This window comes from Trachypithecus francoisi, unplaced genomic scaffold (assembly GCF_009764315.1).
Source record: "Trachypithecus francoisi isolate TF-2019V2 unplaced genomic scaffold, Tfra_2.0 Lachesis_group7, whole genome shotgun sequence".
NCBI lineage: Eukaryota > Metazoa > Chordata > Mammalia > Primates > Cercopithecidae > Trachypithecus > Trachypithecus francoisi.
In genome coordinates, this window is record NW_022681472.1 from 96,596,590 (window position 1) to 96,617,592 (window position 21,003).

Here is a 21,003-nt window from a genome sequence, read left to right on the forward strand (position 1 = left end):
CCCCACCTAATAAGCAGAGAAGACTCAAGACCTACTGATCCCGACAGTCATCAGGCTCTGTCAAAAATCAGGTTCCCAACATGTGGCAAACATCGAGATTATTGTTCACAAATGGCAGCTGAGGTGGTCATCGGCTCTTATCTTGGGTTTTATTCATCCCTGTGAGGTCTAAAGTCTCAGTGGCTTTCTGGGTTGGTTGGCCAGTCCCTGGCTGAGTTGGGGATCTGAGAAGCTGGCCTGGGGTGCAGTGTCTGAGTCCAGGCGTGAGTCTCCTGCCATCTGCTCGGCTGCTCTGCAGGCTGCTCATGCCTCGTCAGCCTCCCCTGGGCTCTGAACAGATGAGGCTCTCAGGATTTGCTGGGGTGGAAGAGAAGGAGCCCTGGGCTTAGCACTGGCAAACCTGGTTTCCAGCGGCTCTGCCCCGTCCGGCCGGCCTCTGTGTCAAATGGGGCTCATAAGGCTTGGATCTCTGGTGGGGGTGACAGCACGCATGGGGGCGGGGGTGATGGAACATGGGGCATGAAAGGGCTCTGAGATGTCAGTGGGAACAGACTTGATGTGTGCTGGCTCGTGGGGCTCAGTGGAGTCTGGTACATTCCCCATCTTGGGAGCCCATACCACCCTCTGGGAGGATCTCACCCTGCCTGAAGGCCACCTCCTCAGAGAGGCCTCCGTGATTGAGCACCCCCCCGCCAGCAATCACAGGACGGACGGGACTCAATGGTTCTGTGGGTCGCATGCCGTTTCCTGTTGCCATAATCCTTTGCCTGGTTAGTGTGTGTCCTCCCGCCCCCACTGACCACCCAACCAGTGCCCTCTGAAGGTAGCTGATGGGGTTTGCTCACCCCTGACCCCCACCCAGCACCTACCATGGGGCCTGGAGCCCAGAGCGTGTTTGGCAGGTACATGTATGAATGGAAACGTGGTAGGGGAGACCCAGGCACTGAGGGTACCTGCAGGCTTCCTGGAGGAGGAGGGACTCTGGTCTGATCTTGAGCATGAGGAGGTGTGTCCAGGGACATTCTTGGGAGAGAGAAGAGGGTACCTGGAGTGTGACTCCTACAATCCCTCCCCCTCCTCACCTGTGAGGGAGGCAAGGGCAGAGGGGCCAGTGGGCCAGGCTGAGAAGCCGGAACTTGGTTTTGTAGGCCATAGGGAGCCATGGAAAGTATGTGAGAAGCAGCAGGGTGGGGACCACCATTGTGTCTCCAGTCCTGTGCCAGGCCTCGCTGTAGGGGGTGGCTTGTCAGGTGGGTGGGCAGATGACGTGGGCTCTTGACCCAAAGTCTAGTCTGGGCTGGAGGTGGGCTGCACACTTACCAAACATGAATCAAGCTGCCTTCAAGAGACAAGGATACGTGTACCTCCCTTGATACCTGCCCTGGTGAGGAGGCTGGGCTGGTGATTGGGTGGGGGTGGGGGAAGGGAGGGGTGGTAGACTAGAGACCCCAACCAGGTAGGGAGACCAGTGGGCCCATGGGGCCTCAATGGTAGAAGCAGGGCTGGCCCAGTGGTGGCCCTCTGGGGGCAGATCTGTGCTCTCCCTTTGATTCTCTGGTTGGGGTCCTGAGCTGCCTGAGGGTGTCAGGGACATTGACAAGGAGAAGGCATAATGACGTGGGTGAGAGGCCCCGAGACCTGGGCCCACAGCGAGGTGGGGGTCAGGGAGGCAGCGGCTAGGGGCTCACTGTGGCCTCGGAGGACACCCAGGCCTGAGTGTCCCATTCCTGCCTGGACCCAGACCAAGACCAGAGGAGAAGGGGTGGCATCCTCTCTGGGGTTCGGGGATACAGGGGCCACACAGGCAGCACCAGGCACTGTTCTGAACACTTTTCATGCCTAGATCCATTTATTTCCGATAACTCTGTAAGGGAGGGACGGTTGCTGTCCCTCTTGACAGGAGGAAGCCGAGGTGCAGGGAGTGGCTGTTACTAGGTAGTGAAGGTTCCCCTGAGGAGGCGGTGTTCCCAGCAGAGCATGACCCAGGCCAGGAGGTGGGGAGGGAGCTTGTGGGGGTGGGCTGGGAGGTGAGGTGGGCAGCCCTGTGGAGGCAGCTTGTGGACAGTTGGGGACAATAGGGGGAGTGGAGGCCTGACGGCCCTGGGACCTGATCTGCCTGCCATGGCAGTGTCTCTGCTGTGAGCCAGGCATCCTACCTTCTAACCCTGTTTGTGACAGCCTGGGAACCTGAGGCACAGGTTGGCATGGGGTCTCTTTGAGGAACCAAGTGACTTGGCTCCAGGGAGGAAGTGACCCCCGACTCAGCAGAGATGCCGGCGTCTCAGACCCTCCCTGGAAACCCACGACATTGTCATTACCTGGCCCACTCGCCCGGGGAGTGTGGGAGGCAGCTTGGCAGGGCAGGGGGTGGAGGGGTGACTGGGCAACCCCACCTGGGAGGGCAGGAGAAGGTGGGCGGGCTGTGTGCTGGTTCTGTCCATTTCTTTCCTGAATCTTCCAAGCTTGGCCCAGCACCCGGCCCTTGAAGGTGCTCAGTACATATTTGTCAAATTGGATGAATGAACGGATGAATGAATGGATGACTGCCTGGTTTCCAGTCCTCGTTGGTGGGAGTCCTGTGATCCAGGGTGGGGGCTGGGGAGGCTCAGAGGCACTGCTGAGCTTCAGGAGGGTGCAGAGCAGTGTAGAGGGCAGGACGCCCCTGCAGGGATGGGGAGGTGGGTGGTGGGCCTTGTGCAGGGCAGGTAGCCCAGGATGCAGGCCTTATGTGCCGGAGTGTGGCACCGTGTGGTGTCAACAGGTGGCCTGGCTGGCAGTGGCTGCTGGGATGCTTTCCAAGCACTGACACCCCCATCCTTACCCCCAGGAAGGGCAGGTTGGGGGCTGGGGTGCTGGGGTAATGACAAGGCCAGGGTGAGGGGGTCTGGGAGGGCGGCCTGGCTGTGTCACACCCCCAGGCAGGGAAGTTGCCCTACCTGCTCTGCTGCCAGGTGGGCTTCTAGGGTGGCAGAAGGGGTACCTGGAGGGTTTGCATGGCCACATTTGGGGTCACACTTCTCCTGGCCGTGCCTCAGTTTCCTTATCTGAGCTGCTGCCAGAGGCCTCGTCTTCTAGCTGTCAGTGTCCACTGTCTCCTCGTCCCCTCAAGACCCCGGTGAGCCACGGCTTGCCATACCTTTTACAGGTGGGGAACCAGGGCTCAGAGGGGAGAAATAGTCACAGACAGCACTGGCCTTGACCCCAGGCCCTGTAAGCCCAGAGCCCAGTCCTGACCGCCGTGGTTTGGTGCCACCTTGTGAGTGGGGTCAGAACCCCTCCCTGTGACTGTCCCCCTCCTCTGCGTCCTCCCCCGCCACCTCTCCTCCCTTGCTCCTTTCCTCTGGCATCCCTGGTTCCATTAGGGGACGGTCCAGGCCCACAGGGGTGAGGCTGGCCGAGCTGAGTCCAGGTGTGGGGAGCTGGGGCTTGGCACTGGGCTAGGGGGGTAGGGTCTGAGTCCTGGGTTGGGATTGGTCATTGCAGCAGGCCACAGGGTGGTACTAAGCACCTCCTGGGGTCAGGTTTCTACCCATTACTGGGTGGTTCTCCTGGCGCCATTGGAGCTTGGGAGGCTCCAGGTGGGCCTGGCAGGGCCTGAGTGGCCACAGATTTGGGAGGCTCCTGGTGCCTGGTGGGCATCACCTGCTGCCTGCCTGATGCTGGGTGCCTGGGGCCCAGTGGCAGCCTGGGTGGGAGCCCCATGAGTGGGCCCATGCTCTTGCCAGGTGCCCACCTACCAGCCTGCCTGTGGAAGCAGTGGTTACAGCCCCCAGGTCTGTGGTGGAGCTTTGGCCTGCCTGGGCACTGCTGGTGGCTGGCAGCATGTGAGCAGCTTCAGGAGGAGCAGGGTAGGCCTCTTGGGTTGGCAAGTTAGCGCCATGCCCCAGGAGGCACTGTTAAAGCTGTGTGCGGCCCAGAGGGGCAGTGGCTGAGCACAGGGTTATGTCCTTGGAGCCCACACTTATCTGTAGATGCCCAGTGGGTAGAACCTGAACCGGTGCCCAACAGCTCTGCTTCCAGGCTGCAGCCAGGCACCCCATGACTGGCTTGGAGCTGACACCATCTCGGAAGGTGGCTTTCCTCTCTGGCAGTGTCTCTATTTGTAAAGGCGGCCATGGGCCCCAGAGGGCTAGCACTGGCCCAGGATTACCCAGGGAGTCGGGATAGTAGCCTGATGTGAGACTCCAGGCATCAGGATCATGCCTTCCTCCCTCCTGGCCAGTTCCTCCAGGAAGCCTTCCCTGACCTCCCACCCTCCAGATCACCTGCCACCCTGGGGCTTCTTCTGCTCAGGGGCTTTCCTCCTGCTGGTCCCCGTCCCTGCAATGATTGCTCAGAAGCACCAGAGAGGGGGCCTGGGACGGACAGCTTGAGAGGCTGCCTGAAGGTGGAGGGCACAAGGAATGCTAAGGAATAGTGAGGTCCCCATCACCAGAGGTGTGCAAGCTGGGGCTTAGGTGTGGCGTAGGTGACCTTTGAGGTTTTTCTAGACCTCAGGGGTCGAGATTCTGTGATGGGTTCTGGATGTTTCTGAGATCTGGACCTCTGCCCAGAACGTTGGGTCATTTGTTCCTTCCACAAACAAGTGGGAGCCCTCTTGGTGCCAGGGCCTGTGTGGGAGGTGGGGTGAAACTGAGGACCTCTCAACCCTCTTTCAGTTGGGATGCCTTCCCTGGGGCCTGGGACACTCTGCTCTAAAGGACACATAGCAAGGGGAGAGGGGATGGGATGGGGTGGGTTGGGGAGAGGGGATAGGATGGCATGGCGGGAGCGGCAGTGAGGGAGCTGGGCTCTTGGAGCTGCGCTCTTGGAGCTGCCGGGTGCAGGGGCCTGGAGGACTCTGGGAAGGCGTCCTAGCGCATCAGGCGTGAGCTTGGCCTGCTTGGGTCTACCCTTCTGGCCCCCCTAGCAATGGGCGGACTTGGGCTCGCTCTGGGAGGATTCCAGGAACGGCTCCTGCCCGTATATAAATAGACTTCTCCGAAAGGCCTGGGGCTGTGCCAGCTGCAGCAGGTGCCCCCCAGGCCTGGCCAGAGGGCCCCAGGCAAGGGGCTGGAGCCTGGGTGGGGGCGATGAGGATGCCGGGGTCCACCTTTGTAGCCCCAGAGGCATGATGGGCTCTGTCTGGTTGTAGCATCACAGAGCTTGATGGGAACTTTCACTCTAGGACCCTTTTATGGATCAGAAAACTGAGGCTGGGGTGGCAGGAGCAGCTTACCCCAGAGGTCCTCTCTCCCAGAGGGCTAGAGTTGGATAAGCAGGGTCTCTGGGGGGCAGCAAGACCCAGCTCCAACTGTGGTTCCTCTGCCTTCTGGCTGTGTGACTCAGGCGGGTTGCTCAGCTTCTCTGAGCTGTTGTGGTTCGCCAGTGCAGTGTGGCAGGTGTTGGTGCCTTGCTCGGGGAATGCAGTGTCTAGCCTGGTATCCTTAGAAAGTGGCTGAGGTTGGAGACTGGTGGGGCAGAGTCCCTGAAGCTGACCCATTCCTGCCTTGGACCTTCACGGAGATGCTGCTGGAAGTGGTGAGCTGACAGCACTGGGCAGGAGTCAGAGCCTAGTGTCTCCCTGTGGTGCTGGGTGCACCCACATGGGTGGGTGTCCTTGCCAGGGAGCTCACACCCTTGGGGGTCTATGAGCTGGCAGGCAGGGCTTGGTGCGCCCTTGGGTGGGGGCTCCCATGGGTCCCTTCAGACTGGGCACAGTCCTCCTGTCCTCAGCTCCCTGGCCTGCTTGCCCACCTGGGGGCGGGAGGAGACGAGGGTTGCCAGCACAGCTGGGCCATGCTGATGGTGATGCTGTCTGGAAGTGTGGGTGGGGAGAGCCTGGCAGGGGGAGAGTGGGTCATGCTCTCAGCAGGGTCCCTTGATGACCTCAGATTGCAGGGACCAGGTTGTTTGAGAGCTGCAAGCAAGGCCAGGCCTCCAGGGACCCTGTGCTGGGGGTGCCACCCATGCCCCTCCACCCTGCTCTGGGTGGCCAGGGCAGGCACAGAGTGGATCGTGATGCCAGCTGCACCCTTGGGGCTTATAGTCTGGGGAGCACATGAGTTCCTGGCACGATGCTCCCAGGAGGCAGAGCCAGGAGTCCCAGGGAGGCTTTTGCTTGAGAGGGTCTGGGAGGGCTTCCTGGAAGAGGGGACGCCTCTTCGGAAGTGCCCAGCCTCGGAGTTTGTGGAGCCCTCTCCCTGGCTGAATCCTGCCTGCCGGTGTTACCTGAGTATGTTCCTCGTTTCAGTGCCTCAGTTTCCTCACCAGTACACTAGGGGAGACCAGCGTAGCCAGCCACAGCTGGGTCGTGAGGATTAAGTGAGGGGACAGTAGCGTCTGGCACACGGTAGGTGCTGAGTAAACACATGGAGGAGTGCTGGGGCTGTGGGCTGGTGAGTTGGGCAGGGGATCTGAACAGGAGGGACTCGGGCGCCCTCCTCCTCAGGGTGCAGGACAGCACCTGCACAGCGGGGCCGCATTTACATTTGCAAAGCTGGGCGTGCTCCCTCCAGGCCTCCCACCAGGAGCGCGGCCCGGCGGCTCCTGCCCTCAGGACCCCCAGCCCACAGCCGCGTGCAGCCCCGTGAGGGGGCCGGGGGAGCTTTGAGGTTCTAGGGAGGGCAGGCACCGGGAGAGGGCGCTGGGCCGGCCGGCGGGAGGAAGGAGGGGTCCCGGGCTGCAGCGCCCCCGGCCCTCGCCGCGCCCCGCACGTCCCTTTCCTGGCCGGGCTTCCTCTTCCCCGCGCCCGCCCTGCGCGGCCGCTTTGTTTCCCGGGCAGGGCGCGGCTATATTTAGGCTGCAGGTGTGGGAGACCTCGGCAGCCGGGTCGCCCGCCGGTCACGCCCCCCACGTGACGCCCGGGCACTATAAATAGCCGCAGGCGGCGGTGGCGGCAGCGCCTGGAGCCGGCTCCGCGGCGGAGGGGCGGCGCCCCGAACCGGGCCCAGCACCGTGGGCACCGCCCGGCCGGCGCGTATGGAGGCGGCGGGACGCCTGCGGCGCGGGTGAGCCTGGCAGGTGGGGACCCGGCGGACCCAGGCCTTCCGGGACCCCAGCTCCGCCGGGGAGGAGGTGGCGCCCTCCGGAGGGCTGGGCGGGAGCCCCGCTGGCGTCTAGGGAGGGGGCCGCGCCCCTTACCACGACCCCACCCGCGACAGCTGCCCCGGGACCCCCCAGAGCGCCCACCTCAGCCCTGACCGCGGCGCAGCCTTACTTCTGAGACCCACTGAGCCCCGGGCCTGCAGACTTCTTCCCCAGTATCACGGGGGGGGGGCCCTCTGAAGGGGCCTGGATGCAAACTTCTTAACCCGTTGTGCCATCGGGAAGGAGGGTGGTAGCCTCCCTGAACCTCGATTTCCTCTTCTGTACAGGGGGCTCCGTGTTGTTCCTGCCTCCTAGACTTGAGGCAGAGAGAACCCACTTAACTGGACGCCTGGTGCGGCCCTGGCCGAGAATGTCCTCTCTCCCTGGCTTGTTTCCTGGTCTGGCCAACAGGGACAAGGATGGACTCTTCCTTAAAGGGGCTTGAGAAATCGCTGAGGGCTCTGGGCCTGCTGGCCCGAGGAGGCTGAGCCGGATCTGGGGAAGGGTGCTGCAGGGCTTGGTAGCAGGAGGGAAGGAGGGGCTATGGCTGCCAGTGGGTCCCTGTGCTGTGGGCCACGGGCTTGGTGGGGGTGGTAGGGACTCAACACACGGAGGCGGGGGCAACCTGTCCCCATTTCGCAGATGGGAAGCCTGAGGCTTTGGCTTCAGGGAGTTCTCAGTGCCTATCCCTGGGGATCCTTAACCCTTGCTCTCAGGGCCCTACCTGGTGACCTTAGTGGGGGCGTGCGGTTAGGGAGGGGTGTTCTCCCTTGGGGGACAGCCACCAGGCAGGGCAGAGCCACACAGTGGTGCCAGGGCATCATTGCTTTGCTCTCACCTGGGGCAGGGGTAGGGGCTCCAGGGTGCAGAGACAAGTGGGGTGTGCGGCAAGACCCCAGCCCAGCTTTGTCCAGCCTGTCCCTGGACCCCGACCCCATTCTAGCCTGGGTTGTGACCCCTGAGGTGGTCCAGAGCCTCCTCCCTCCCAGCAGCCTGCAGCCCTGAGGACCTGTCTAGGGCCACTAGGCAGCAGGGCCAGGCCACGTGCTGTTGCCTGTGGGGTCTTCCCAGGTCCTTGGCAGCTGTGGGCATGAGGGGTTGGTCAGCCCCTCAGGGAGAGGCCCAGTGCTGTGGCTTCTCCAGCGCTTTTCTTCCTTTCTTTCTGTAAACATGAACTCGGCTCCCGCGCACAGGGACATCCTGCCGTCCCAGGAGGGACCCAGGTGTTTGTGTGCTGTTAACACGCGGTGGCTTCCCTCACCCACTCTCAGAGCCTATCCTCCCTCCAGCTGGGCAGGGTGGGGGCTGGCGGGACCAGGGGCAGGATCCTTGTCTCCACCTTTACCTCCTGCTGGAGGTCCCACCCCACCATCCGTTTTTTTTTGGGGGGGGTTTTGCTCTTGTTGCCCAGGCTGGAGCGCAATGGCGCGATCTCGGCTCACTGCAACCTCTGCCTCCTGGATTCAAGCAGTTCTCCTGCCTCAGCCTCCCGAGTAGCTGGGATTACAGGCATGCACCACCACGCCTGGCTAATTTTTTTTATTTTTGTTTTTAGTAGAGACGGGGTTTCTCCGTGTTGGTCAGGCTGGTCTCGAACTCCCGACCTCAGGTCATCCGCCTGCCTCAGCCTCCCAAAGTGCTGGGATTACAGGCATGAGCCACCACACCCACCCTCTGTTTTAACCTTCCCAGAACCACGCAATGGACAGAGCCTGAGGTGTGGCGCTTGCTCAGAGCCCGTGAGCGCTGGCTGCCACCCAGGGTGTGGAGAGCAAGCAAGGAGGAGCCCACGGTCCCATGTAGCCACCCTCCGAGTCCAGGGGCCCAGGCCTCAAGCCCTCCCTGCACCTGGGCTGAGACTCCAAGGGCCCAGCCTGCCTGGTGGGCAGCTGGGAAGGGGTGCTGGGGCTGGGGCAGGGGCACAGATGAGAGGGGGTGGGTTGGGGAATGGAGGGCTCTGCTGGACAAGGGACCCTGAAGTGCCTTTCCGTGGGTGGTAGACAGTAGTGACAGGGCCCGGCTTGGGTTAAGTCTAGGGGGCTGGAGAGTCTGCTAACAGCTGGGTCATAGCCGGAGGGAGCTTAGGTCACTTGTGTGGCCCCTCATTGTGCTAATGGGGTAACAAAGAGGCTGGCACCTTGTACAAGGTCTCCCAGCCCTTCCGTAGAGAGGGAAGGGGGCTGCGTGCTCCTGGAACCCCCTTGCCCGGGAGCTTTGGGGTTGTGAGACCCAGAGAGGGAGAGAGGCAGGCGTGGAGGTGCTTCGGGTTGCTGTGGCCCCCTGCAGCCTCCCTCTTCAGGGCCCTGTTACGGTGTGAACCCACTCCTGGCCACCTGTGCTGTCACCACCTTGGCATGTGTGCCTGATGGCTGGCCTGTTGGTGTGGTCTGTCCCCGCCTCCACGAGCTCCTGGAGGGGCAGAGCTGGCCTGTTTATCCCCTGAGCTTGGCTGAGCCCTGTGTGAGCAGCGGAGACACAGTGGCGGGGGGACACTGGTGAGCAGGGGACTACTGACAGGCAGGAGACTCTGCAGAAAGCAAGAGGCAATTGGGGTGGCCCACGGCTGCGTGTGGGGCCAGGCCCCTCACCTCCCTGTACTGGCAGCACTGACTGAGTGTCTGGGCCCCGTTCCCTCAGGATGGGCCACCCAGAGAGACCTGGGCTCAGCTGTTCGCAGTGGCCAAGAATCGGAAGAGGAGAGGGGCAGCTGCCCTGGGGTGGGGTTTCCACAGATCACAGCAGGTGGGCAGGGGCCAGGCTCAGGCTTCTTAGGGGAACTCAGCCTATGTCCCCACAGAGGGACCCATCGTCTGTGTGCTGGGTTCATCATGTCCTCGGGGGTGTGTGTGTCCCTGAAATCCCTGTCCCTCTCTGTCCTCTGTCATGCCCTCCTGGCTGTGTGGTGGCTGCCCTATCGCCTCCAGGCCCTGGGTCAGTCCTGGCAGGAGCCGTGCTTCCTGGTGCTCCCACATAAGGAAACAGACCTAAGAGGGTCATTCACTCAGCATGGTCAGGAGGAGCGCTCTGGGAGAGGTGTCGCCTGTGACTGCGGGCTCAGGGTAGGCATGAACCCCTGCGACCCCTTTCTATTCATTTTCATCTTTCCCCCCAGATGCTGTGTGCTGCGGACCCGCCTGGGGTTCATGGAGTGGGCCATGGGGCCCAGCCCTGAGCACTGCTGTACCCAGGCTCGCCGCGCCTGCTGCTGAGGAGTCCTGCACTGCTGGCTCTCACCATTGCCCTCGCCTGCCCATGGCCTCTGCTGCCCAGCCTGGGGCCAGCTCTACCGCCTGAGCCCCCTGCCCCCCTCCAGGACTCACCGTACCCTGATGGGGTAACGTGACAGAGGCCCCGCACGTCAGAGGCCGCTGTCCCCACGGCCGCTGCCCGTGACCCCTGGCCCAAGGCTGTTGGAGTTGGTTCAGTTCAAGTTCATTCTTCCTTTGGCCCTTGGGGGCTTGGGGCCCACCTCTGAGTGAAGGGGGCTGTCTGCCCATCCACTGATGTGGAGAGGGCGCCCCCAGCGTGGGGTCCAGCTCTGGACGCTGCTTGGTGGCCGGATTCTCTTTGGGCTTTTAAGTTTTCTTTGCTGAGGTTTTTTTGGTTGTTCTTTTTATTTTTTGCCTCTTTATGACTATCCAGCTGTGAGAGACAGGAGTTGGAGTTGCCCGCTTTACTTTGGGTGTGGGGGGGGGGGCGCTGTTTTTTTTCTTTTTTTTTAAGAGTTGGGTTTTCTTTTTTAATTATCCAAACACTGGGCAGCTTCCTCCCCCACACCTAACTATTTGCACAATATTTGTGCGGGGTATGGGGGTGGGTTTTTAAATCTCGCTTTTCTTGGACAAGCACAGGGATCTTGTCCTCCTCATTTTTGGGGGGTACGTGGGGACTTCTCAGGACGTGTCCCCAGCCTTCTGTGTAGTCCCTTCTGCCCTGCCGGGCCCGTCGGGAGGCGCCATGGCTCGGATGAACCGCCCGGCCCCAGTGGAGGTGAGCTACAAACACATGCGCTTCCTCATCACCCACAACCCCACCAACGCCACGCTCAGCACCTTCATCGAGGTGAGTGGAGACGGAGGTGTGGCAGGCAGGTGGCCCAGGTGTCTGGGAAGCCCGGCTGAGCTGCCTCAGGCCTCCCGAGAGGGGTCCCCAGCCCCGGCTGGCCAGATAAGGCTCACAGCCTTGAAGCAAAGCCCAGTCCCCGTTGCAGGATCCTGGAGGAGGGACATGAGGGTACCCTGGGGGTCGGGGGTGAGGGTGTCGGGGGAATCAACTGGGTCCCCTGGGAGGCCTGCAGGGGGCTGGCATGTGATAGGAGGAACTCCATGCCATGTGGATAGAGGCAGGGGGTGAGGCGGGGGGATACATGGGCCAGGCTCTGCGTGCTCAGCCGTGGCCTGGGCTGAGGCCCTCTGGAGTCCTTTGCTGTCCTTTTGACCTCTGTGCATAGGCTGAGTGGGCAGGAGGTGCCCTGGTATGAGAAGTGGCTGCTTAATGGGGAAACAGGCAGACGGGGGACAGGTATGCAGGGTGGCTCCATGGCTGGCCCAGGCCTCCACACGTTGCTGGGCTCTGGGTGAGGCCTCAGGTTAGATGAGGCTGGACAGGGGGCTTCAGGGCCCAGATCTCTATGTGAGGAGGGACTGAGCAAAGGTCAGCACTGACCACAGGAGGGAGGGACTGCTGTGCCCTGGAGAGCCAGCAGAGATGCCTGCCACTGGAAACCCTGGCAGATGGGACCAGATGTGTTTACAGAAGCTATCTTGGGAGTGGAGTCTGAAGAGACCTGCATGGCCTCCTAGAGGAGCCTGGCCTCTGCAGAACGCCCTGCTGTTTGCAGGCCTGGGGCCATTGGCAGAGTCTGCAGCGGTGTGTGGGGCCGTTGACAGCCTCTGACTGTGCCAGCTGTGTCAGAGGCTGCAGCTGTGTGCGGGGTCATTTATGACTGACTGAGTCCTTTCCCCTGTGACATGAGATAAGCCATCATGGTCTTGTCATGATGAAACAGGGATTTGGGCATGAGAGGATATTGAAAACTGTAGAGCAGCAGGACGCATTGGGCACCCTGCCATCAGGGAGCCTGGACCCTGGACACTGAGCCAGGTGCTCTACAGAAGATGGTTGTCCCTCTCACAGCTGAGACCCTTGAGATAACAGCAGGATGTACAAGAAAGATTGGCGAGAACATCACGATGAGTGGCCAGGGTCAGGCCTCAGAATATGACTGGGATCAGGGTTAAGCCTGTAACCAATGTCAGATCTCAGTGTGTGACCAAGGTTGGGACTCAGAGTGTGTCCAGGATCAGCACTCAGTATGTGACCAAGGTTGGGGCTCAGTGTTTGACCAGGATCAGGGCTCACCGTGTGACCAGGGTTAGGGTTCAGTGTGTGTCTGGGATCAGGGCTCAGTATGTGACCAGGGTCGAAGCTCAGTGTGTGTCTAGGATCGGGGCTCAGTGTGTGACCAAGGTTGGGACTCTGTGTGTGTCCAGGATCAGCACTCAGTATGTGACCAAGGTTGGGGCTCAGTGTTTGACCGGGATCAGTGCTCATGTGTGACCAGGGTCAGGGTTTGGTGTGTGTCTGGGATCAGGGCTCAGTATGTGACCAGGATCGAGGCTCAGTGTGTGTCCAGGATCAGGGCTCATGTGTGACCAGCATCACGGTTCCGTGTGTGTCTGGGAACAGGGCTCGGTATGTGACCAGGATCGAGGCTCAGTGTGTGTCCAGGATCAGGGCTCAGTATGTGACCAGGATTAGAGCTTAGTAGGTCAGCAGGGTTAGGGAGGGCTCAGCCTGTGACCAGGGTTAAGGCTTAGTCCAGGGTCAGGGCTCAGTGTGCGACCAAGATCAAGGCTTAGTATGTGACCAGGATCAGGGCTCAATGTGTCACCAAGGTTGGGGCTCAGCATGTGACCAGGATTAGGGCTCACAGGTGTGTGACTGTCAAGGCTCAGGATGTGACCAGGATCAGGGCTCAGTGTGTGACCAGGATCAGGAAGGGCTCAACCTGTGACCAGGGCCAGGGCTGAGTCCTGGGCTGGGTGGCCATTCCCTCTGCTGAGGGTGCAGAGGTCTGCCTCTGAGGTACCCCACGGCCATAGAGCCCAGCACCCCGCCTGCTCCCTGCATTCTCAGATAGTTGGATGCTGGCCTCTCTGTGTTCCAGGTCCCCGTCCCATGACCAGCAAGACCCGGCAGCTGATTCCTCACCCCTCCCAAAATAGCTGCGAGAGCAGGTGGGGTGGGAACAGCCCTCACACGTGATCCCTGTGAAGTGGGTCCCCCGCAGTGGGGGTATAAATGTCGGCCTGGCTGTGAACTACCACGACCTTTTCCCTGGTCGTGTGGGGCTTCCCTGCTGGCGTGCAGGGCCCAGCTCCCTCCTGGCCGCCATCTGAGTGATGCCCACCCTCCCTGCTCTGAGGTGCCCCAGCTGACGCCCGCCCCTCTTGGACCCCAAAGTCCCCCTGGACTGGACCCATCCCTGCGGCTCAGCTGGGGTCGCTGCTCAGATGCAGGGGCTCATGTGGACTGGGGGGTCCAGTTCCTGCTGCGGGGACCCAGTAGCTTTTCTGGAAGAAATGTCCTTGCTGGTAGATCTGGGGTCCTGAGCACCCCAGAGGAGGGAGTGGTGTGCTGGGGAGCTGAGGTCCCAGCTGCCGGTGACCATGAATGTAGGTGGGGACACGTTTGCCTTTGCTGGGTGGCCCAAGGGACCTGGGACAGGCTCTTTCACACCCAGACACCACCTTGACCAGTGGCGGAGCCCGAAGTCCACTCTTGGTGGGCCTCACTGCATCAGGGTCTGCCTGCCTTCCCTGGGGGCTTCAGGGACCATGCCCCTGCCCCAGGGGACTGAGGGGACAGGATTCCACCCCGAGAGGTCTGAGGGGACAGGGCTCCACCTGAGGGGTCTGAAGGGACATGTCCAAGTCCTGGGTGATGGTGGGGGACACAGCTGTGCCCTGGGAGCCCTGGTGAGTGGGTCCCGCTCCCTGAGCACTGCAGCCCCAGCCCAGCCCTGCCTCCTCCGTCCTCCCCTCCCCCAGGACCTGAAGAAGTATGGGGCCACCACCGTGGTGCGTGTGTGTGAAGTGACCTATGACAAAACGCCACTGGAGAATGACGGCATCACAGTCGTGGTGAGGCGCGCGCCACGGGGACCCTGGCCACGGGGACCCTTGTCACTGCTGCCACCAGGGGAGGGTGGGGTGGGGGCTCTGGGTCTGCACAGAGGGTTTGGTGCCCCTCCTGTGGCAGCCCCGGACATGTTTGTGCCTGGGCCACGTGTGTGTCTGGGTACATCAAGGGAAGGCCAGGGTGTTGGGCCTTGTGACCTCAAGAAAGTCACCCTTGTGTACCCCATCTTTCTGTCTCTAGATTGGGCCAGCCTGGCTCGCCAGGCAGGGGTGGCACATGCTTGGTGCATGGGCCAAGGTGGGGGTTGGGCTCCTCCGCCTGTCTCAGACCCTCCTCCCGTCCTGTCTTGGGTCCATCTCAGTCTCTGCCCGGATTGCTGCAGCCCTGTTGCCAGGCAGCAGGCTCCTGGGGAGGACCCTTGGGCAGTTTCCTTGGCTCCTTTGGCCCTGGGGACTCAGGTCTGGGCGGGGTGTGGGGCGGTTCTGCTGCCGTATCCTTGGGGGGGCCACAGCAGCTGCAGGCCCAGAGCCGACCCCAGGGCAGGGGGGTCCACCCCCAGCCTGGTAGATGACTGCCCCCTGGTGCAGGCCTGCCCAGCTGTGTCCGGGCCTGTCTCCTCAGTGCGGAGCTTGATGATCCCCTCAGTCACTGCTTTTCATCCCAGGACTCTGCTTTTGGCTGTGGTTGCTGTTTCATAACCTCAGCTTGGCGGATTGGAGTGGTGGCAGTGCTGGCGCTTTGGGGTCAGATAGGCCTTGGGCTGCGTCCCGCCTCTGCCCTCCCCAGCCTTGTGACACTGCAGGTCACTCCGAGCCTTGGGTTCCTCACCTCAAAGCGGGGCTGCTTGGAAGAATGGGAGGTGAAGGCGTGTCTCCGCTTCTCGCATGGGGTGCACCCACACCCTCCTCCTCTTCCACAGCAGTGGGAGGGATTGGGGTCAGACGTAAGTAGCCATGCAGACCAGTTGTCTCTAGGAGTTGCCCTGCCTGGAGGCTGGGGAGGGGTGAGATGCCCCCAAGGGCTGCGTGTCTGCTTATTGGGCCCAGCGGCTCTCCCTGGCACCAGACAGCCCCAGGCCTGGCACAGTCCCGCGGCCCTGCACGAACTCTCTTTCCCAAGATTGAAATGTGTCCATTCCTACTGCAGCGCTCTGGCCCGGGCCCTCCCCTAGGAGGACTCACTTGCCCACCGATCCTGGGCGCTGGGGAACGGGACAGTGGGAAGCACAGGTCATCTTCTAAGACCAAATGAACCCCCAGGAACAATGGGCCGGGGTCCCAGTGGAGCCGCCTGTTTCGAGTGCCCTTGGAAACATGGGCCCTGTCTTGCCCCATAACCCTGTCTTCAGTCCTTCCTGGCACCTGGGCTGTGTGTGGCACGTGCCAGCCGTCTTTGCGTGCCACCACAGGGGACTAGACCTTTTGCACCAGCGGACCCAAAACCTCTCAGGCTGCCACCGGCACACAGGCGTGAGGGATTGTGATCCCAGAACCAGAGCTCGGGCTGACAGGTGTGAGGATTAGGATTTGTGTGACTCTGGACGACGCTCCACTCAGAAAGGGGTGGGGTGGTCTAGGAAGGCTTCCTGGAGGAGGGGACAGCTGCAGTGTACAGGGAATGAGGAGGAGTCTAAAGCACCCACCATGGGGTGCCCATGGTCAAGCTGTACGCCTCCTGTGTGTCCTCTGGGTCTGCTGCCCCCACCCTAGTGGGCTCCTGGCACCCTCTGCCTCTCAGAGCTCCCTGTTCTCGCCTGAGCTCCAGGGCCACCTCTCCACTTGCCCGCAGCTGGGGGTCCTCATGTTGCTTCCCTCCGCAGGACTGGCCGTTTGACGACGGGGCGCCCCCGCCCGGCAAGGTAGTGGAAGACTGGCTGAGCCTGGTGAAGGCCAAGTTCTGTGAGGCCCCCGGCAGCTGCGTGGCTGTGCACTGCGTGGCGGGCCTGGGCCGGTGAGTGTCGGGGCAGGGCGGGGCTCACCATGTCAGGTGGTTGGGCATCTCATGGTCCGATAGCCTCGCTTTTGGATGTGGGTCTTGAACACACGTCATGCGACCTTCCCAGGAGGCCCGTGCCCCAAGTGCTGGGGCTCCCAGACTGGTCCTCTCCCAGCGTCACAGAGAGGAAGTGCTTCCCAGTCTAACCCAACTTCGTCCTGCGGTGGTTGTAACCATCCCGACATCTTGTTCAGGAAAGGGCTGTCATCCCCCTCTCCAGACACAAAGATCCATCCCCACACAGCTGGGGCCTCAGACCCCTGCTGGGAGAACGGGAGCAAGAATGGCAGCTGGGATCAGATGAAATGACCAGTGGGACAGCCCCATCCGCAGAGGGAAGCCTAGGCGAGCAGGGTTGATAGCAGGCACGGATCCAGCTCTTAGCACTTCACCCGGGAGCCCTTATTTAACCCTCCACCAGCGGATCGCAGAGAGGTTGCCTAGGAGGCAGCCAGGATTTGGACCCAGTGCTCAGGCCGGGCTCTGAGGCTGTGGCCTCCGTGGGGGAGCTTCAGGCAGGGGGGAGTCTGGGCCCCTTGGGCCCCTGTGCCGTGCATCTTCAGCAGGTGCCCTGCCAAGGGGACAGGGGTGCGCAGGCTCCGATGACCCCAGGCCTTCTGTTTGCCCCCAGGGCTCCAGTCCTTGTGGCGCTGGCCCTCATCGAGAGTGGGATGAAGTACGAGGACGCTATCCAGTTCATCCGCCAGTGAGTGGCCGAGGTTGCGGGGTGGGCTGAGTGGCCGAGGGGGCAGGGTGGGCTGTGAGCGCTGGGGAAGGGGAGATCTGGCTGCCCACGAAGGGTGTTGGCATTGACTGTGTGATTCTGTTGCCCTGAGGCTGCGTTGCTCAGCACAAGCTGGGCCTTGCTGCAGAAACGGGGAAGTCCGAGGTGTTCCAAATGGGTGGGGACAGCAGCCCCTGAGGGACCATGCAGCTACGCAGGGGCACAGCGAGGCCACTCGCCATGCCGTCCTGCCCGCCCTCCACAGACGGAGCTCCTTCCTTCCCAGCCATCCTGACGGGGGTGGAAGGACCCTCAGCCAGCCAGTTCAGTCCCTCCATGAAAAACAAGAGCCTGAAACCCCATACCACACCGTGTCCACCCCCAGCGACGCTCACACTGGGCTAGTGTCTCAGAGCTGCTCTGAGTCCAGCTGCTCACCACCCCTCCCCCTCAACCCTGAGCTCTCCAGCTCAGCCCCTCCCGCCCTCCTTGGAGGCTTCCAGTCCAGCTTGCCTGCCCCATCCCTGTCACTTGGTGGCCTCCCTGGGGAAGGCTGCCATCTGCCCACTGCCCAGGGGGCCCTGGGGGAGTCTGGCCGGGACAGCAGGGCCAACTCTGGAGGAACGGATGCGGCGCCTGAAGCCTGCCCCTGCCCAGCCCACCATGTGCCTGCCCATGAGTGCAACACACCCGTGCTACTCCTTGGACAGGCTTGGCTAGCGAGGCCATCTCTTCCTCCCAGAGGCCGGCTTATTCCTGGCCATACTGGCTGGCCAGCCCTGCGGGTCCGTGCGAGAGCGTGGCCTGCCCTGTGGGTCTGTGTGGGAGCGTGGCCTGCAGGTGCTCAGGTCTCCTTGGGGACTCTGGGATGTGCACGCTCACACACAGACACGCATGGGGGTCATGCAGCACACACACAAGTACACGTGTGCACACACAGACCCAGACATACGCAGGCACATCCGTACAGGCAGGTGTGTGTGAACACAGGCACCTACAGACAAGTGGGTATTTGCACACGTAGACACACATGGATGCACTCAGGCATGTACACGTGTGCACTCATACAGGACATGCACTTTCACACATGGGGGTGCACACAGGCGAGCACCTTCCCTGGGGCCTCTCCCGACTCCACGTCTCACCGAGCCAGGGCTTGTCTCTCCCTGGTGGCTTGTGCTGTGTGGCTCCCCGCACCTGAGGCTGTGCTGGTCAGGACAGGCTGGGCGGTGCTGCAGAAATGGCCAGGCCTAGAACAGCATGGGTGTTTCTTGCCCCTGCCGCGTGTCTGTTGGTGGGGGCCCTCCGTGGAGGCCTCGCTGAGGGCTGCGCCTTCCCCAGCATGCCGGTTGCTGGGCAGAGGAAGCGAGCATGGTGGAGCCACACGGGGTGCCTGCAGCTTTGCTGGACAGAGACTCCTTGCGCTACTTCCGCTCCCACTTCCTTGGGCCAGGGCCAGCCCGTGGCCACGCCTGAGGCCATGGCAGGTGGGGATGGATGAGCCTCCAGAGGCGCTGGGCGGGCAACCCCAGGCCCCGGACACCTGTCACCTCAGGGTCTCTCAGGTGTGGGTGCAGCATCCTCTCCTCCAGGAAGCCTTCCTGTCCACCCCAGCCCAGGTATATGTGGTCAAGGACCAGGTGGCAGGGACAGGGTGAGCACATAGCCCAGGTCCCCACTGTAAGGACCAGGTGGCAGGGATGGTGGGGACAGGGTGAGCACGCAACCGAGGTCCCTGCTGTAAGTGAAGGTCGTGTAGCTGGGCTGGAATTCTGGGCTCAGCCCCTCCCTTACTCACAGCACCCCCCTTCCTGGATGGTAGAGGTGCCCAGACCCCACCCTTGTTGCCTGCTCATGGACTTGGGGTGGGTCCTAACCATCTGGGGAAGCCTGGGGGCCGTAGGGAGCCCAGAGTCAGCCTGGAGGAGGTTGCGCTTTGGCGAGTGTGGAAGGCAAGCAGGGGTAAGCTGCAGGAGGCCAGGAAGGGGTGACTGTGACTCTGGGAGCCGCCATGGCAAGGCCCTGGGATGGGAGGGGCTTGGCCAGCTGCAAGGCGTTACTCCAGCTCCCTGCACTCTCAGCTTCCAGCTCCCTGGGACAGGTGAGGTGGCTGAGCCAGGGCCTTGGATGAACCCTGTCCCTGTCCCCCTCTTCCTAGGAAGCGCCGTGGAGCCATCAACAGCAAGCAGCTCACCTATCTGGAGAAATACCGGCCCAAACAGAGGCTGCGGTTCAAAGACCCACACACGCACAAGACCCGGTGCTGTGTCATGTAGCTCAGGACCTTGACCGGGCTTGGTGGCCCTGCCCAGCCCTGCTCTGCCCAGCCCAGCAGGGGCTCCAGGCCTTGGCTGGCCCCACATCGCCTTTTCCTCCCAGACGCCTCCGCACACTTGTGTCCGAGGAGCCCCCCGGCCCTTGTGGCCTCCGGGCCTTCTCCTGTCTCTGCCGCTCCCTCTGGCGGCGCTGGCCGTGGCTCTGTCTTTCCAAGGTGGGTCGGGCGCCCTCTTCCCTGGACCCCCTGCCCGCCCCCTCCCACACCAGCCCAGGCCGGTCTCCTCTGGCCTGTTTGTTGCAGGGCGGGGGTACATTTTGTAACCACTGGGCGCCCCCAGCCCCTCTTCTGTGACCCCTTGCCCTGACCTGTTCTCGGCACCTTAAATTATTAGACCCCAGGGCAGTCAGGTGCTCCGGACACTCGAAGGCAATAAATCAGGAGCCGTGGCGTGGCCGTGTGTGTGTGGAGTGGGCTGAGGCGTCAGGTGGGGCGGGCCGGTGGCCTGGGGGCCCCCCTGGAGGGCTCAGGAGGCCGCTGTCCGGATGCTGGGCCGCTGCCCTGGATGGGGTCCCGTGTGCTCCTACGCTGCCCTCTGGTGGCCGTTCTGGGTCCCTGCATGCCGAGCCAGGGGCCGGCCTGCCTTGTCTTGAAACCCAGGCGGGAGCCCTGCTTTGGGCGGGGTAGCCATGTTGACGGTTCTCCGGACTGTGACATTAGAAGGCGAGGTGGGTCACCAGCATTGTCCTCTGCAGGATGGGCTGGGATTCATTTGGCACTTCCTCAGGGCCTGTGTCCGGCGGGTTGGTCCCTGTCCTGCCCCAACCAGGTGTCCACATTTCAGGCTCCGAAGCACAGAGAAGGGTGCAGGTGGCGGCTCAGGTGGAGGAAGGCACCATCCATCAGCCCAGGGAGGGAGGGTACCTCCTGGGCACCTGGGGCTGGATGTGAGAGGCCTGGACCGGGGCCTGCTGGAGGGCGTGGACTGGATGCTCATGTGTTCCTGGGTGCAGTGTCTGTGTTGGTGGCCGGCCCCACCCTAGGCCAGGGTGCATGGAGGGCATGGCCCCAGCTGGGAGGAAGGTGGGCCTGGGGCTGGCCCCAGGGTTTGGAGAGCCTAGGAGTGGTGTCTGTCCTGGGGCCCCAGGAGGTTCCAGCAAGGAGCAATTGGGGCAGGTCTGGAGGAGGTCAGTGGATAAGATGGGGAGATGGGGAAACCCCAAAAGCCCTTTCTCAAGCAGCCCTGCCTCCCAGGCTGACACATGGCTAAGGGGGCCACAGACCTGTGTGGAGAAAGGGCAACAGCTCTTCCGGATGGTTACTCCTTTCCTCAAACACATTTGGAACTCAAGTAAATCCGATGCGTGGTGGGGGAAGTTTGCTGTATTTTTTCACTCCACCAGCCAAGTTTTGGGGTCACCTCTGCTGGCCCTGTGTAGCCATGTCCCTGCCCCAAGAGGCTCACAGTCTAGGAGAGTTGTGGGGAAGACAGGCTGGTAAGCCTCCCAGTTACAGCTAGGGGTGTTCCACCTCGGGGGGTGGCAGGGAGAGGGGGCATGGAAGCGGGGCCTTGGGGTGTTCCACCTTGGGGGGACTGAGGGACAGGGTGCATGGAGGCAGGGCCTCAGGGTGCTCCACCTTGGGGGGGGATGGGGTAATGGGGGCATGGAGGCGGGGCCTTGGTGTGCTCCTCCTCAGGGGTACGGGGGAATAGGGGGCATGGAGGTGGGGCCTTGGGGTGTTCCACCTTATGGGGGGCAGGGGGAATGGAGGACATGGAGGTGGGGCCTTGGGGTGC

The 21,003-nt window shown here is 62.3% G+C and overlaps 1 protein-coding gene across 4 annotated transcripts in view; it reads left to right on the forward strand.

The window, feature by feature from the left end:
* The window catches only part of PTP4A3 (protein tyrosine phosphatase 4A3), a 44,683-nt gene extending 24,106 nt beyond the window's left edge, over positions 1-20,577 (forward strand). For 2 of the 4 annotated variants that reach the window (XM_033202300.1, XM_033202301.1), the window contains exons 2-6: positions 10,181-11,130; positions 14,121-14,213; positions 16,031-16,161; positions 16,838-16,912; positions 19,089-20,577. In XM_033202300.1, the coding sequence (XP_033058191.1) occupies positions 11,026-11,130; positions 14,121-14,213; positions 16,031-16,161; positions 16,838-16,912; positions 19,089-19,206 (522 nt within the window). In that variant the 5' untranslated portion in view covers positions 10,181-11,025 and the 3' untranslated portion in view covers positions 19,207-20,577. Of the gene's footprint in view, positions 1-5,108; positions 5,521-6,838; positions 6,990-10,180; positions 11,131-14,120; positions 14,214-16,030; positions 16,162-16,837; positions 16,913-19,088 lie in introns of those variants that run through there. The other 2 variants (XM_033202299.1, XM_033202298.1) reach the window with 2 other exon arrangements.
* Positions 20,578-21,003: the final 426 nt, after the last annotated feature.